At 42.6% G+C, this 16,325-nt stretch overlaps 1 protein-coding gene across 5 annotated transcripts in view; it reads left to right on the forward strand.

Annotated features, from left to right (window-relative positions):
• Window positions 1-9,623, forward strand: part of LOC121580897 (protein SMG7) — a 28,821-nt gene extending 19,198 nt beyond the window's left edge. For all 5 annotated transcript variants that reach the window (XM_041896056.2, XM_041896059.2, XM_041896057.2 and 2 more), the window contains one exon: window positions 6,682-9,623. In XM_041896056.2, coding sequence (XP_041751990.2) covers window positions 6,682-6,795 — 114 coding nt within the window. In that variant the 3' untranslated portion in view covers window positions 6,796-9,623. The remainder of the gene's footprint in view (window positions 1-6,681) is intronic.
• Window positions 9,624-16,325: the final 6,702 nt, after the last annotated feature.

The following is a 16,325-nucleotide window of genomic DNA, read 5'->3' on the forward strand; positions in this document are numbered from 1 at the left end:
ATAATAGTAGAGTGATTTTATTTCAGCTTTTATTTATTTAATCACATTCCCAGTGGGTCAGAAGGTTACATACACTCAATTAGTATTTGGTAGCATTGCCTTTAAATTGTTTAACTTGGGTCAAACGTTTCGGGTAGCCTTCCACAAGCTTCCCACAATAAGTTGGGTGAATTTTGGCCCATTCCTCCTGACAGAGCTGGTGTAACTGAGTCAGGATTGTAGGCCTCCTTGCTCGCACACGCGTTTTCAGTTCTGCCCACACATTTTCTATAGGGTTGAGGTCAGGGCTTTGTGATGGCCACTCCAATACCTTGGCTTTGTTATCCTTAAGTCATTTTGCCACAACTTTGGAAGTATGCTTGGGGTCATTGTCCATTTGGAAGACCCATTGGTGACCAAGCTTTAACTTCTGACTGATGTCTTGAGATGTTGCTTCAATATATCCACATAATTTTCTTTCCTCGTGATGCCATCTATTTTGTGAAGTGCACCAGTCCCTCCTGCAGCAAAGCACCCCCACAACATGATGCTGCCACCTATGTGCTTCACGGTTGGGATGGTGTTCTTCAGCTTGCAAACAACCCCCTTTCTCCTCCAAACATAACAATGGTCATTATGGCCAAACAGTTCTATTTTTGTTTCATCAGACCAGAGGAAATTTCTCCAAAAAGTACGATCTTTGTCCCCATGTGCAGTTGCAAACCGTAGTCTGGCTTTTTTATGGTGGTTTTGGAGCAGTGGCTTCTTCCTTGCTGAGCGGCCTTTCAGGTTATGTCGATATAGGACTTGTTTTACTGTGGATATAGATACTTTTGTACCTGTTTCCTCCAGCATCTTCACAAGGTCCTTTGCTGTTCTGGAATTGATTTGCACTTTTCACACCAAAGTACGTTAATCTCTAGGATACAGAACGCGTCTCCTTCCTGAGCAGTATGACGGCTGCGTGGTCCCATGGTGTTTATACTTGCGTACTATTGTTTGTACAGATGAACGTGGTACCTTCAGGCGTTTGGAAATTGCTCCCAAGGATGAACCAGACTTGTGGAGGTCTACAATTGTTTTTCTGAGGTCTTGGCTGATTTCTTTTGATTTTCCCATGATGTCAAGCAAAGAGGCACTGCGTTTGAAGGTAGGCCTTGAAATACATCCACAGGTACACCTCCAATTGACTCAAATGATGTCAATTAGCCTATCAGAAGCTTCTAAAGCCATGATATCATTTTCTTGAATTTTCCAAGCTGTTTAAAGGCACAGTCAACTTAGTGTATGTAAACTTCTGACCCACTGGAATTGTGATACAGTGAATTATAAGTGAAATAATCTGTCTGTAAACAATTGTTGGAAAAATGACTTGTGTCATGCACAAAGTAGATGTCCTAACCGACTTGCCAAAACTATAGTTTGTTAACAATTAACAAGAAATGTGTGGAGTGGTTGAAAAATGAGTTTTAATGACTCCAACCTAAGTGTATGTAAACTTTCTACTTCAACTGTAATAAATAAATATATATACACAGTGAGGGAAAAAAGTATTTGATCCCCTGCTGATTTTGTATGTTTGCCCACTGACAAAGACATGATCAGTCTATAATTTTAATGGTAGGTTTATTTGAACAGTGAGAGACAGAATAACAACAAAAAAATCCAGAAAAACGCATGTCAAAAATGTTATGAATTGATTTGCATTTTAATGAGGGAAATAAGTATTTGACCCCTCTGCAAAACATGACTTAGTACTTGGTGGCAAAACCCTTGTTGGCATTCGCAGAGGTCAGACGTTTCTTGTAGTTGCCCACCAGGTTTGCACACATAAAGGAGGGATTTTGTCCCACTCCTCTTTGCAGATCTTCTCCAAGTCATTAAGGTTTCGAGGCTGACGTTTGGCAACTCGAACGTTCAGCTCCCTCCACATATTTTCTATGGGATTAAGGTCTGGAGACTGGCTAGGCCACTCCAGGACCTTAATGGGCTTTTCTTGAGCCACTCCTTTGTTGCCTTGGCCGTGTGTTTTGGGTCATTGTCATGCTGGAATACCCATCCACGACCCATTTTCAATGCCCTGGCTGAGGGAAGGAGGTTCTCACCCAAGATTTGACGGTACATGGCCCCGTCCATCGTCCCTTTGATGCGGTGAAGTTGTCCTGTCGCCTTAGCAGAAAAACACCCTCAAAGCATAATGTTTCCACCTCCATGTTTGACGGTGGGGATGGTGTTCTTGGGGTCATAGGCAGCATTCCTCCTCCTCCAAACATGGCGAGTTGAGTTGATGCCAAAGAGCTCGATTTATGTCTCATCTGACCACAACACTTGCACCCAGTTCTCCTCTGAATCATTCAGATGTTCATTGGCAAACTTCAGACGGGCATGTATATGTGCTTTCTTGAGCAGGGGGACCTTGCGGGCGCTGCAGGATTTCAGTCCTTTACTGCGTAGTGTGTTACCAATTGTTTTCTTGGATGACTATGGTCCCAGCTGCCTTGAGATCATTGACAAGATCCTCCCGTGTAGTTCGGGGTTGATTCCTCACCGTTCCCATGATCATTGCAACTCCACGAGGTGAGATCTTGCATGGAGCCCCAGGCCGAGGGAGATTGACAGTTATTTTGTGTTTCTTCCATTTGCGAATAATCGCACCAACTGTTGTCACCTTCTCACCAAGCTGCTTGGCGATGATCTTGTAGCCCATTCCAGCCTTGTGTAGGTCTACAATCTTGTCCCTGACATCCTTGGAGAGCTCTTTGGTCTTAGCCATGGTGGAGAGTTTGGAATCTGATTGATTGATTGCTTCTGTGGACAGGTCTTTTTATACAGGTAACAAACTGAGATTAGGAGCATTCCCTTTAAGAGTGTGCTCCTAATCTCAGCTCGTTACCTGTATAAAAGACACTTGGGAGCCAGAAATCTTTCTGATTGAGAGGGGATCAAATACTTATTTCCCTCATTTAAAATGCAAATCAATTTATAAAATGTTTGACATGCGTTTTTCTGGATTTTTGTTGTTGTTATTCTGTCTCTCACTGTTCAAATAAACCTACCGTTAAAATTATAGACTGATCATTTCTTTGTCAGTGGGCAAATGTACAAAATCAGCAGGGGATCAAATACTTTTTTCCATCACTGTATATGGGAAAAATACACATTAAAATTTTTTGACCAATCGATTGGTTGAAAGAAAGAAAAGACTACTCTCGGTCAACCAAGATGTTTTTAGTTGGGGACAGCCCTACATTAAACACTTATCATCAAAACAGTATGTGCTTTTTAAAACTCGCCTCACTGTGATTTGATCAATTTGAAGAAAGAAGTTCAACAACAGGTTGAAACTGAGTGGAAAACATGGTCATTGTGGATGTTGTTTCAAAGCCTAACACAATGAAATGGACAGCGCTTTCTAAGGTGATTGATTAATTCAAAACACCATATGCATATTGGAGCTTATGCATACGTATAGGCCTATATATGAGCCCAAGCCCGAAAACCCCCCTGAAATTAAAATTGTGCCGTTATACAATACATAGCCTACAGCATATTACACACGGCAGAAAAACATAAAAATGCTGATTTAATATACACTACATGACCCAAACTATGTGGACGCCTGCTCGTCGAACATCTCATTCCAAAATCATGGGCATTAATATGGAGTTGCTCCCCCCTTTGCTGCTATAACAGCCTCCACTGTTCTGGGAAGGCTTTCCACAAGATGTTGGAACATTGCTGAAGGGACTTGCTTCCATTCAGCAACGAGCATTAGTGAGGTCAGCATTAGTGAGGTCGGTCACTGATGTTGGGCGATTAGGCCTGGCTCGCAGACGGCGTTCCAATTCATCCCAAAGGTGTTCGATGGGGTTGAGGTCAGGGCTCTGTACATGCCAGTCGAGTTCTTCCACACCGATCTTGACAAACCATTTCTGTATGGACCTCGCTTTGTGCACAGGGGCATTGTCATGCTAAAACAGGAAAGGGCCTTCCCCAAACTCTTGCCACAAAGTTGGAAGCACAGAATCGTCTAGAATGTCATTGTATGCTGTAGCGTTAAGATTTCGCTTCACTGGAACTAAGGGGCCTAGCCCGAACCATGAAAAACAGCCCCAGACCATTATTCCTACTCCATCAGACTTTACAGTTGACACTATGCATTGGGGCAGGTAGTGTTCTCCTGGCATCCGCCAAACCCAGATTCATCCGTCGGACTGCCAGATGGTGAAGCGTGATTCGTCACTCCAGAGAACGCGTTTCCACTGCTCCAGAGTCCAATGGCGGCAAGCTTTACACCACTCAAGCCGACGCTTGGCATTGCGCATGGTGATCTTAGGCTTGTGTGCGGCTGCTCAGCAATGGAAACCCATTTCATGAAGCTCCCGGTGAACAGTTATTGTGCTGACGTTGCTTCCAGAGGCAGTTTGGAACTCTGTAGTGAGTGTTGCAACCGAGGAAAGACGATTTTTATGCGCTACAGCACTCGGCAGTCCAGTTCTGTGAGCTTGTGTGGCCTACCACTTCACGGCTGAGCCGTTGTTGCTCCTAGACGTTTCCACTTCATAATAACAGCACTTAAAGTTGACCGGGGCAGCTGTAGCAGGGCATGAAATTTGCTGAACTGACTTGTTGGAAAGGTGGCATCCTATGACAGTGCCTCGTTGAGTCATCTGAGCTCTTCAGTAAGGCCATTCTAATGCCAATGTTTGTCTACGGAGATTGCATGGCTGTGTGCTCGATTTTATACACCTGTCAGCAATGGGTATGGCCAAATCCACTAATTTGAAGGGGTGTCCACATACTTTTGTGTATGTATAGTGTATATTTGGTACATAATTGGTCTGGCCTAAATTTTAACAAATTCAGAGTTAGTGTAAAGTGGAGTGTTGTAGAAAACCGAAGGACCGTGAATGTAATAAGAAACCTTAGGTGCTGGCTTAAGGCCTGTAGCAACCACTACAGAATGTCCGGTCAGAACAAGGATGAGGCGGGTGTTCAGGGTAAGGGGAGTTTAATGGAATAAGATATCCACACACATCTGACCACTCATGGTTCAGATAACTTTGAATCATGTCCAGTGACAACTGACATTAACTATGTGCTTGTTTAGATGCACGCACAATTAAACATCAGACATACAGGGATTCAGTCCACATGAGGAAAAGTTCAGCAGGAGGGAAAACTGTGGAAATGCTCATCAGGATGGGGAAAGCACGTTTCTGACCATACAGCGTGCTGGGTCATAGACTAACTGAAACTGAAGTCCTGGGAATCAAGGCCACTGATAGGCTGAACGAGATGTGGTGATAAGTATTTGGCGTGACATTAACCAATAAGACACTAACAAAAGTGGGGGTCCTCTGAATGTGAGACTAAGCTGCCCGACTAGAACTAACCAGAAGGGATGGCTAGAATCATCTGACTGAAGCTGGCCATTTTAACAGTTAGGCTACATTTATATTGAGTTTGTATTTGATTTTAAATAGCCTAGTAATAGGCCATGTTTTGTATTTTCATCATTAATAGGCTGACACTACCTTTTTAACTACTGAATATCTCACCACCATGCATTTCCATATCCTCCCCTCTCTCCTTCATTCCTTTCTCCAGTGCGCAGAGAGAGGGTCTGTCAACAGTTTAATTCAATATGTTTCATTGTGAAAACATGTTACTATCGATGTTCCCGAACATATTTCACTTGGTTTCTAAAATTAAGCACTGGGTAGCTGTAGGAACAGGGTTGGAGAGCACATGGCATACAGAGTTTGGGCGGAATATCACCTGTTGCGCAACGAAATAAACGGAGTAGCCTACCTGACGAGTGAAAAATTTACCAGCGAGAAAGTGGCCTCCATTTGCTATTCGAGTGCATACAGATGACATGTCTTGCCCCTGTTCCTGCCCATTTGATAATGGGCCATTCTAAATCGGAACTAATTTTATATATTAATAAAGATGTCTAAATTGAGAATATTCTAATGGGTGAAAAATATAACTTGATGAGAGAACAGCGTGTGCAGACTGAGGCAAGGAACAGAGCGTAAGCTTTTTTTTGCGACTTTTTCGAAGACTCTATAGCCTATAGTCGCATCATGCAGCCCATATTTCTAAGAAATTCTAAGGTTTGTATCATAACTCTAAGTCTAGCGTATAAGACCCGTTTCAAATGATAATTTTTACGCTCAACATAGCCACTTCATATGCGCACTCGCTCAGGAATGGAAAAAATATCCTTTCTATTTTATTCAGCTAAGTTCAATTATATTCTTACTATAAAATCATGTAATATAAAATAATGGTACAGGTATTCTTAGCATATCTTGCCAGCTAAATGAACAAGCTTACAGCCTATGGCATGGAGCATAGCCAGATAACATGCAGTAGGCCAACTCATATTCTGTTCTTCTGAAATACAATTTCTTCATATCATAATGTTTGTTTAGACCTGCCTAAAATAAATGGATTTAATGTGATGGTGTATATTCAATAGATTTATTAGACTTTTTTAAATGTAGCTGTTCCACAGCCATGCATTAGCGGCTTGTATGCGTGGAGTCCTGGAGATGCTAAACGTGTTTGTTAATTAACGGGAAATTACCATGACAATAACTGGCTGACAGAATTTCATGACCGCCACAGCCCAGATTGTTAAATTCCTTTTGCTATGCAGATTTTTAAAAAATCTATCTCTGTGCTCCCCAGTCCATCTGGTCCAGCTCCATGATGCAGCCGGGGCCGTCGGCCCTGGAGCAGCTCCTCATGCAGCAGAAGCAGAAGCAGCAGAGGGGCCGGGGCACCATGAACCCTCCACACTGAAGGGCCTGCAGTCAGAAGCACTTGTGTGAAGAAGTAAGAAGTAAAAAAAAAACGAGCTCCAAATCGGAATTACCGGCATATGGAGGCTGGGGAAGGCGAAACGATGACCCAACAGGCTCAAAACACCCCTCGGCTGATGAGGAGGACCGGTGCAAGTCTACTCTCCCCTCTCTCTCTCTGTGCCTCCCATGGCAACGAGGGTGTGCAAGCACCTCCCACACCACCTCACTGAGCACGAAGCTACTGCGGGGTCCAATTTGCAGGATTCTTACATTGAGGAAACTGAAAACCTCTTGACAGCCAGTCACCATGCATACCTCCTGAATTCCTCTGGAGAGTGTGGGAATAAACAACCATCCTTCAGTCCATCTCACTTGGATTCCATGTATCTGGTCTCCTCTGAAAACTATTGTTGAGCTGCTCTTGGTGTGGATTTACTATCAGTCTGTCTTGATTTGTCTACTGTACAAGAGAGGAGCATAAAGGTGGTGCGGGGTGTTTTGGGAAGGCAAGGTGGGCCTAAAACGGTAGATGTGGTGAAAAGAAGAAAGACTGATCTTTCTGAATTCTTGACAAAATTTTCTTTATCTCGGATGGAGAAAGAGGAGGAGGGGGAGTGTGGCTCGATGTAGCTGGGTAATGAATGAACGAATGAAGGCGTTAACAGCTATATTGCCACAGTCATTGGTAAAAAGTGGGGGGAAAGCGTGCATATCTTACTGTGCACAGAACCGTTTGAAAATGAGAAGCAGATTATGCTATAGATGCGATTTTCCAGTTTGCTGATTGGACTGCAGATTGTTCCTTTCTGTAAATGTTTTGCAAGGAGGGAAGTGCATCTTCAGGTCAGTTGAGGATGATGGGAACTCTTCACAAGCTCACCACAATGTTCGCTCAACAACAAAATAATCAACAAACAGACGGGGATTGGAAAATAGATGTAGGGATAGTATTATTAGCTGCAATAGAGATTGCAATTATTAGAAATACTGTATTTTGTGATTTGTTCGTAGCAGTTTTAGCTTTATGAAATACTGGGTAACTATGTCCAATAGTTTACTGCTTATGGGGAAAGTAGATATTTATATGTTCCGCTTTCCCCTTGCTTCTTTCTCTTTACCCATCTTTCTTTGAGTAAAAATGTAACTCTAGCTTACCTGCATAATTGTTTATTTCGTTCATGGTCTGCCTTTTAATAGTTTTAAGCAGCTTTATTGGCTCTTTGTGCCTGGTCAGTGTTTTTATTTTATTATTACTATCATGGTTGGCACTGTCATGTAATAGAAACAAGCAAACGGGTCCAGCAAAGCTGCTGGTTCAGCAATATGGGGCACAAGCCAAGCGAGACACAGACCATCAGACAGACAGTTGGGCTGGGCTATGGCTGGGGGACAGAGGGCAGGTGTAGTCCCCGACTCCCCTACCTGGCGTAGAACAGGAGAGAGAGACTGATTTGTGCTAACCTCTTCACAACCACTACTATAATCACAACAGTTATCGAATTAAAACATATTAGGCCCTGGAGACTTGCATGCTTGGTTTGCTTGTCTAAAGTCGTAGCTCAGCTTTTTACATACCTCTGTGGTGTGTAACTAATTGAACTAATTGTTTGGTATTAAGTTTCTGTCACTTGGGGTACGCCAGTGTGAATCTGTTATCGGGTAAGTTCCTCTGATGTCACAACAGAAACGCCCAAGCCAGATAATGACTTTTTCCCCAAATAATGAAATCCCTGAAGCACTGAGCGACAATCAGCAGACCAAGAGAGGCTCTCCAGGAACAGGGTTAGAGGTCAGTTGTCTAGGGGTCACTGTTGGATAGGGTTAGAAATATGACGACTATATACAGTGGTTCCCTCTTTATGGTTTAGGCAGCAAAAGGCATTTTGTATTTAAAGGGTATACAAAGACTCAATATCTTGTATGAGGGGAAAAACATGTTTTTATTTTCATGTAGAGAACATTTTATTAAACCCAACTTTAAATGATGTCTAATTTCTGTGTGATTGTGCTTTTCCTGTTGCATTAAAATTGTATTTAAAAATAAAAGAGAAATAGATTGGACTGAATGTTGGGACAAATTCAGCCAGAAGCTATTACAAAAAAAAAAAAAAATTGAGCACATAAATGCTAGAGGGGAACTGGGCTGTAAATTTGGCCCTGTTTCTCTCCTGTATCTGCTCATTGTAAGGGGTTCTGATCTGAAATTTGAGATGTGTTTGGATCATGAACGGTATTTGTCAGTGGTGTTGAGCTTACCAGTTCCTGCTGTCTAGATGGGCAGAAGAGGGAGTGAGGGGTAACACACTAGAATGTTAGAAGAAGCGCTCTGCTCTGGGCATCCTGCCATTTACTGCATTAATGTGACTCTGCTGCATCCTTAATAAACTGACAAATCTAACTGTGGCTTTGGTTTTACCACATTAAGGTTTGAGGAAAAGAACCCTGCACTTTGAGCAGTTGTAACATTCCATACTTCTAATAGTCCTGTGGGACATTACAGGCAATGAAAAATGACAGACAGCTATTAACAGTTCCCTGCACAGCTGACCAACCAACAACATCAAGCACTGTGTCCCAGTTTAAGTTCAATATCAAGGAGAGAATCACTGAAAGTTTCAAACTCTGCATGAGGATTTTGAATTCAGAATGCTTTCACGGGTTATGGGAAGGGATGTTGCGAGTCCTTTTACCTGTGAGGGGGGAGGGGGAGTGTTTCATTCAGGAATGGGCTTGTGTTCTAAGATTTTTGTGTTTCGTCTTTCTCTAGACATTCAGAAATGGTGGAATCGGCTATGCCTTTAAATAAAGTAAACTATGTTCACCCTATCTTTTCACTAGACTGTCATTTTTTTGTGTTGACTCACGTACTGTATGGAAGGTTTCTAAGAAGGTATCATCTTGTGCACTAAGTCTACTTTCCCCACAGCTCACAATTCAGGACAAAAGCATGTACAATACATTTGTGTATATGATTTCCATTCATACTGTAACTGTATTCTGATATTAGTATGGTTAAGAATTGAGAGAAAATAACAATTGGAATAGACAATTGATAATTTAGACTCCGATGTTATGTAGCCTTATTGTCAAGGCTATCAAGAGGAACTGAGCAAGAACTTAATGCTAGAAAATAATTTGCTCACAGGCTGTCACCCTCCCTCAGGAAACCCCAGGGGGCCATACTTGTGAACATTAGAAAAAGTTTAAACTTTTGCTTTCTCAAAATCCATTGACGTAGTTGCACGTGATTACAACCTGCCACACTTAGCCCTATGCTAACCTCACCAGCTGGCAGTGATTATTTCCGGTAACAAATTCTGCATCAGCCAATTATAAATGTTGACGTAGTTGGACGTGATCAAAACTTGGCCTTTTCTCAATTAGATTTGCTCACTCCAGCATCCTCCCCCCTCCATCCTTGCTCGCCTCCTTTTGAAAAAGGTCAAAGGTAATCGAGGAGAGGCGGCGAGGAGAGTCAGCGTGGACGAAAATGCGCTATTATGAAATGAGAAGCTCCTTCTCCACTCGCACGTCATCAGGCAAATTACGTTTACAGGGGTGGATTCCAAAATAAATGTACAAAGTGATAACTAAGTTAGTTGTGGAATACATTTTATAGATAAAAGGATAGGTAGCATATCGTTTTTAAATGTGTGCATGCTTGTCTCCGACAATAAATCTGATTCAAAGGGGGTGATGCAGATATCAAAACTATTCCGCGGTAGGATAGATGCACTCAGACAGTACAGTATGTTTACATTTACATTTTAGTCATTTAGCAGACGCTCTTATCCAGAGCGACTTACAGTTAGTGAATACATGTTTTATTTTAATACTGGCCCCCCGTGGGAATCAAACCCACAACCCTGGCATTGCAAACACCATGCTCTATCAACTGAGCTACATCCCTGCCGGCCATTCCCTCCCCTACCCTGGACGACGCTGGGCAAATTGTGCGCCGCCCCATGGGTCTCCCGGTCGTGGCCGGCTACGACAGAGCCTGGATTCGAACCAGGATCTCTAGTGGCACAGCTAGCACTGCGATGCAGTGCCTTAGACCACTTCGCCACTCGGGAGTCCTGTTTAGAACAAGAATCAACTACATTCAGCTGCGGGCCAATTTCTTCTTGAGTGGATGGTCAGGTGGCCAGAACATAATTACAAATAACCGCAAGAAGCCCAAACAGATATATTTGACTAAAACATAATCAGTTCAAACCTTGCTTACATTTGTATATGATCACATATCTCTATTATGCGTGGGAATACTTTGGAACAGTTTATTTTTTTGATCAGGAAACTTGAGGGGACAAATAAAATTACCTGCGGGCCAAATTCGGCACGCGGGCGGCCAGTTGGGGAACCCTGGTTTAGAAACTCTGTGATACACTTGTGCTTCCTCGGCAAAAGGAGGCTATCGAGGAGGGGAGGACCGTCTTCCGTTTGCCTACTAACTGATTGACACACTCCTAGACCACACAACCACTTATCGGTTTCCGGAGGACTGACTTTTGCCGAAACGAGAAAAGGTCAGTGTGTGTCAAATAGCTGCCAAACCTGCCAATGTCAACGCACTACAGAGGTTGCATTTTTTCCTCTCACTAGTGCTGCAGAGATGACATTAACAGGTGTAACCACAATCCCTCTGGTAGCCTAAAAACATTTTGAGTGTATCTGATATAAAATTGTAGTCTGGAAACAGTTTCCGACAAGGTAGAAGGATAAAATAATTATCTAGGTTTTTGTACAGCATCTCAAATAAATGTAAGCACTTTGTGCTTTCCCAAAAGCACAGTAGTATAGAGCTGTGTCTGCAAGGGTTAGATGTTTTATGACCAGTTTAGATGATTTATAGAGGGATGGTACTTTATGTGGCACCTTAACCATTAGAAACTGAGGTGCCTGGTTAGGATACTGCCGGGACCAATAAAGCCACATTTGATCACTGCTTGTATTGTTATGATATGAGAGGAAGGTTAGTGTTAGGACTTAAACACATTATCCAGGATACACTTCCACACGCCTGGTTGATAAACACATCAGGTGCAGCCAATTAGGGTGATCAGCAGTCAAAGTATCAGTTTGCAAGCTGTGAGGCTGCTGGGGGCCGTGAGTACTTTCAATTGGTTTTGAATCTTTTGTTTAGGCATACCTTTTTGTAGTTTCCTTTGTTTATATATATTTATTTTGGTCACCTTTGAACAACTAACAATCCGCTTGGACTGGCCGACCAAGAGGTCAAGACAGAGCTCACCTTGAACTTGGTAACTTGCTGTCTCCTGGGCACCAACACGGTCCTCAAAATACTGATTTCTCACATAAATGCACACATTAATTCAGGTTACAGACCATGTAACTAGGCCAAGGACCCCGTTGGCTAGTTATTGGGTTCATAACAGTATCATATGAGCAACTCAGTGTCACAGATTCTCCCTCTTTACAGATGACTGTGCTTTACAGGAGTAATGTGATCCCAGCAATCAATTCTGTAAAGAATGCAGTAAATAAAGTATTACTACTGTACACAGATATAGAACAATAAAATCCAAATGATAATGACATAACATACTGTCTCACTTTTACATATAATGTAACGGTAACAGCATTTTGCTTCTGTTCTAGTAATGGTACTAATGTTAAGTGAGGACTCATATCATATACATTTACCTGAGGCCACAATGAGAATTAGAAATGTCTGCATGGCAATCTTACACTGAAGATCAAACCTCAGCTACCGTTCGCTCTATTCTGATGCTAGAAAGAGCAAGAGTAAAAACAAATGATAGATTGAATGAAGCTGGTGCCCTCTTGATTCCTGTCTGTGTGGCAGCACAGGCCTAGACCATGCAGCAGCACGGAGGGGATGCTCAAATAGACAATCATTTCAGAATAGAAAGTAACACTAACTTGGTAATGTTGCCCCCTTGTGGTTGACGCTGGCTTTTCCATTACTCTGTACACAACCCAGAGCCCCACATGTTTTGAGCCCCACCTTTTTAGCTTTAAAAAAAAGTTGTTTTTTGGGGGGTTGCCTGTTTTGCATGTTATTTTGGCATTAATACGTGTCACATATCAGTTTGCAAACAATGTAAAAAAAAAAAAGTTAATAAAGCCGCATACAAACTTGGTCTCTTTTTTTGCTTAAGGCAGCTCCAAAATGCAGGTGTTTCAGCCTAGCTCAGTGCCTTCTGTGGTGGTTGGGCAGCCAGCGGAAAATAAGGAGCATAGGGGATGCTAATGTTCTCTAGTTGCGCCATTATTGGCTCAGTGTTCTTTCACTCATGGGGACACTATGTCAATGCCAAATCGTTGGGTAGAGCACGAAAATTCAAGCCCCTTGCCATAGAGTTACATTAGAAGTGCCCATCCATGAAGGCTCAAGGTCATTGGCCACAGATAAAATGTTATATCTACAGTAGCTTTGTTTGGATTGATCATGTCAACATCATACCTTCAAAATCTTAGCTAGCAGTCATCATCATGAATCAAGTTTACAATCTACTGGCAAATGCTTTTTAATCCTTGTCATATGAAGAGAAATTATGGATAAAATGTATCGGTGCTCATCGGCCATTGGACATAAACATTACACAACAAGTTGGAAATTGCAAATTCAACAATGAGTAGTTTGGAAGGAATCAGTGGCTAACTGCAAGCATTGCAAAGCAATCACTAGCCTGCTATTCAGTGGACTGGGTGTGTGGTCCCATGTCTGGGTTTAAGGGTCTATTTTCAGTGAGTTCAAGACAACTGGGAACTGGGGAAAAAACTAGCTCCGACTGGGAAAATACATTTTGAACGGTCATCGAACTCGGAATTGTAAGTCGGGAACTAAGGTCTCTTTCTAGAGCTCCAACCTGAAGATCACTGATGTCATCATGATTCGATCTTGTTTTTTTCCCCGAGTTCCCAGTTGCCTTGAAAGCACCATAAATCCAGAGAATGCCAGACTTTGATTACAAAGTTTGATGACAAAATTTGCCCACGAAGGACCACCAAGACACCTTCCTGTTCAAGTGAGCACAGCCCAAGGTGAGTCCAAAAATGTATTGTATGCTGCTGCATAAATGATGTAATATGCCAGGGAGATATGAATACTGTAGCTAAGAAAGTAATACTAAGTGTATGTTGTGTAGTAAGCTGTTAGTAGCCCATGTGCCTCACACTAATAATTTGGTCCCTTTTCCCCCTCTTAATTTCGCCTACTGTTCTGACTTGGTGGTGCACATCTAGTTTATAGCCTGTTTTAGAGAAATCAAATATTGTAAGAGCTTTCATTGTCTGCTTATACAGTGAGGGAAAAAAGTATTTGATCCCCTGCTGATTTTGTACATTTGCCCACTGACAAAGAAATGATCAGTCTATAATTTTAACGGTAGGTTTATTTGAACAGTGAGAGACAGAATAACAACAACAAAAATCCAGAAAAACGCATGTCAAAAATGTTATAAATTGATTTGCATTTTAATGAGGGAAATAAGTATTTGACCCCCTCTCAATCAGAAAGATGTCTGGCTCCCAGGTGTCTTTTATACAGGTAACGAGCTGAGATTAGGAGCACACTCTTAAAGGGAGTGCTCCTAATCTCAGCTTGTTACCTGTATAAAAGACACCTGTCCATAGAAGCAATCAATCAATCAGATTCCAAACTCTCCACCATGGCCAAGACCAAAGAGCTCTCCAAGGATGTCAGGGACAAGATTGTAGACCTACACAAGGCTGGAATGGGCTACAAGACCATCGCCAAGCAGTATGGTGAGAAGGTGACAACAGTTGGTGCGATTATTCGCAAATGGAAGAAACACAAAATAACTGTCAATCTCCCTCTGGGGCTCCATGCAAGATCTCACCTCGTGGAGTTGCAATGATCATGAGAATGGTGAGGAATCAGCCCAGAACTACACAGGAGGATCTTGTCAATGATCTCAAGGCAGCTGGGACCATAGTCACCAAGAAAACAATTGGTAACACACTACGCCGTGAAGGACTGAAATCCTGCAGCGCCCGCAAGGTCCCGCTGCTCAAGAAAGCACATATACAGGCCTGTCTGAAGTTTGCCAATGAACATCTAAATGATTCAGAGGAGAACTGGGTGAAAGTGTTGTGGTCAGATGAGACCAAAATGGAGCTCTTTGGCATCAACTCAACTCGCCGTGTTTGGAGGAGGAGGAATGCTGCTTATGACCCCAAGAACACCATCCCCACCATCAAACATGGAGGTGGAAACATTATGCTTTGGGGGTGTTTTTCTGCTAAGGGGACAGGACAACTTCACTGCATCAAAGGGACGATGGACGGGTCCATGTACCGTCAAATCTTGGGTGAGAACCTCCTTCCCTCAGCCAGGTCATTGAAAATGGGTCGTGGATGGGTATTCCAGCATGACAATGACCCAAAACACACGGCCAAGGCAACAAAGGAGTGGCTCAAGAAGAAGCACATTAAGGTCCTGGAGTGGCCTAGCCAGTCTCCAGACCTTAATCCCATAGAAAATCTGTGGAGGGAGCTGAAGGTTCGAGTTGCCAAATGTCAGCCTCGAAACCTTAATGACTTGGAGAAGATCTGCAAAGAGGAGTGGGACAAAATCCCTCCGGAGATGTGTGCAAACCTGGTGGCCAACTACAAGAAACGTCTGACCTCTGTGATTGCCAACAAGGGTTTTGCCACCAAGTACTAAGTCATGTTTTGCAGAGGGGTCAAATACTTATTTCCCTCATTAAAATGCAAATCAATTTATAACATTTTTGACATGCGTTTTTACTGGATTTTTTTGTTGTAAATCTGTCTCTCACTGTTCAAATAAACCTACCATTAAAATTATAGACTGATCATGTCTTTGTCAGTGGGCAAACTTACAAAATCAGCAGGGGATCAAATACTTTTTTCCCTCACTGTATGCCCCCTTTATTTATCGTACGGTTCTGACATGGTGCTTAAACAAATGTGGTTTCTACTGACAATTGAGATGTACAAACTATGGCATAAGGGGACGACGAGCAGATAAGAGGCAATCCGTAATTTCGATTAAGACATTAATGAGCGAGCTAGGATGGACATAGTCAATATAACTCTTTGTTCAGCACTTTTTAAATGTACAGCGACAGAATTCATAACATGGGCCGCAGTAAATGATGCTGAATTAACTGTTTCACTGCCGGAGAAGGCTCCGCTGATAGCCAGGTGTAGCAGTGGTAAGGTGTTGGGACTGCTGTTGGGAGGCCCTAACATCTTTATGTAGGCCCTAACAGTTTGTGGGCACCGTTTGTCACCGTTATAGCGCAATTAATGTATTATTTAGTGTTGTGGCTTTGCTGGCATGCATCAAAAAATATATATTTTTAGTTTGCCCCACCAAGATTTACATGCTGAACACGCCACTGACTGTGTTATACAGGAGTAGATGAATCGTCATGCATTGTGTAGGCCTACAGTATGTTTTTGTAAGGGGGTTGTATATCCTGTTGTCACAGTAGTACACAACAGAATCAGACAGTTGCAGCCTCTGGATCGTCAAGGGGGCTGATTGTG

Source organism: Coregonus clupeaformis, chromosome 14 (genome assembly GCF_020615455.1).
Source record: "Coregonus clupeaformis isolate EN_2021a chromosome 14, ASM2061545v1, whole genome shotgun sequence".
NCBI classification, from domain to species: Eukaryota; Metazoa; Chordata; class Actinopteri; order Salmoniformes; family Salmonidae; genus Coregonus; species Coregonus clupeaformis.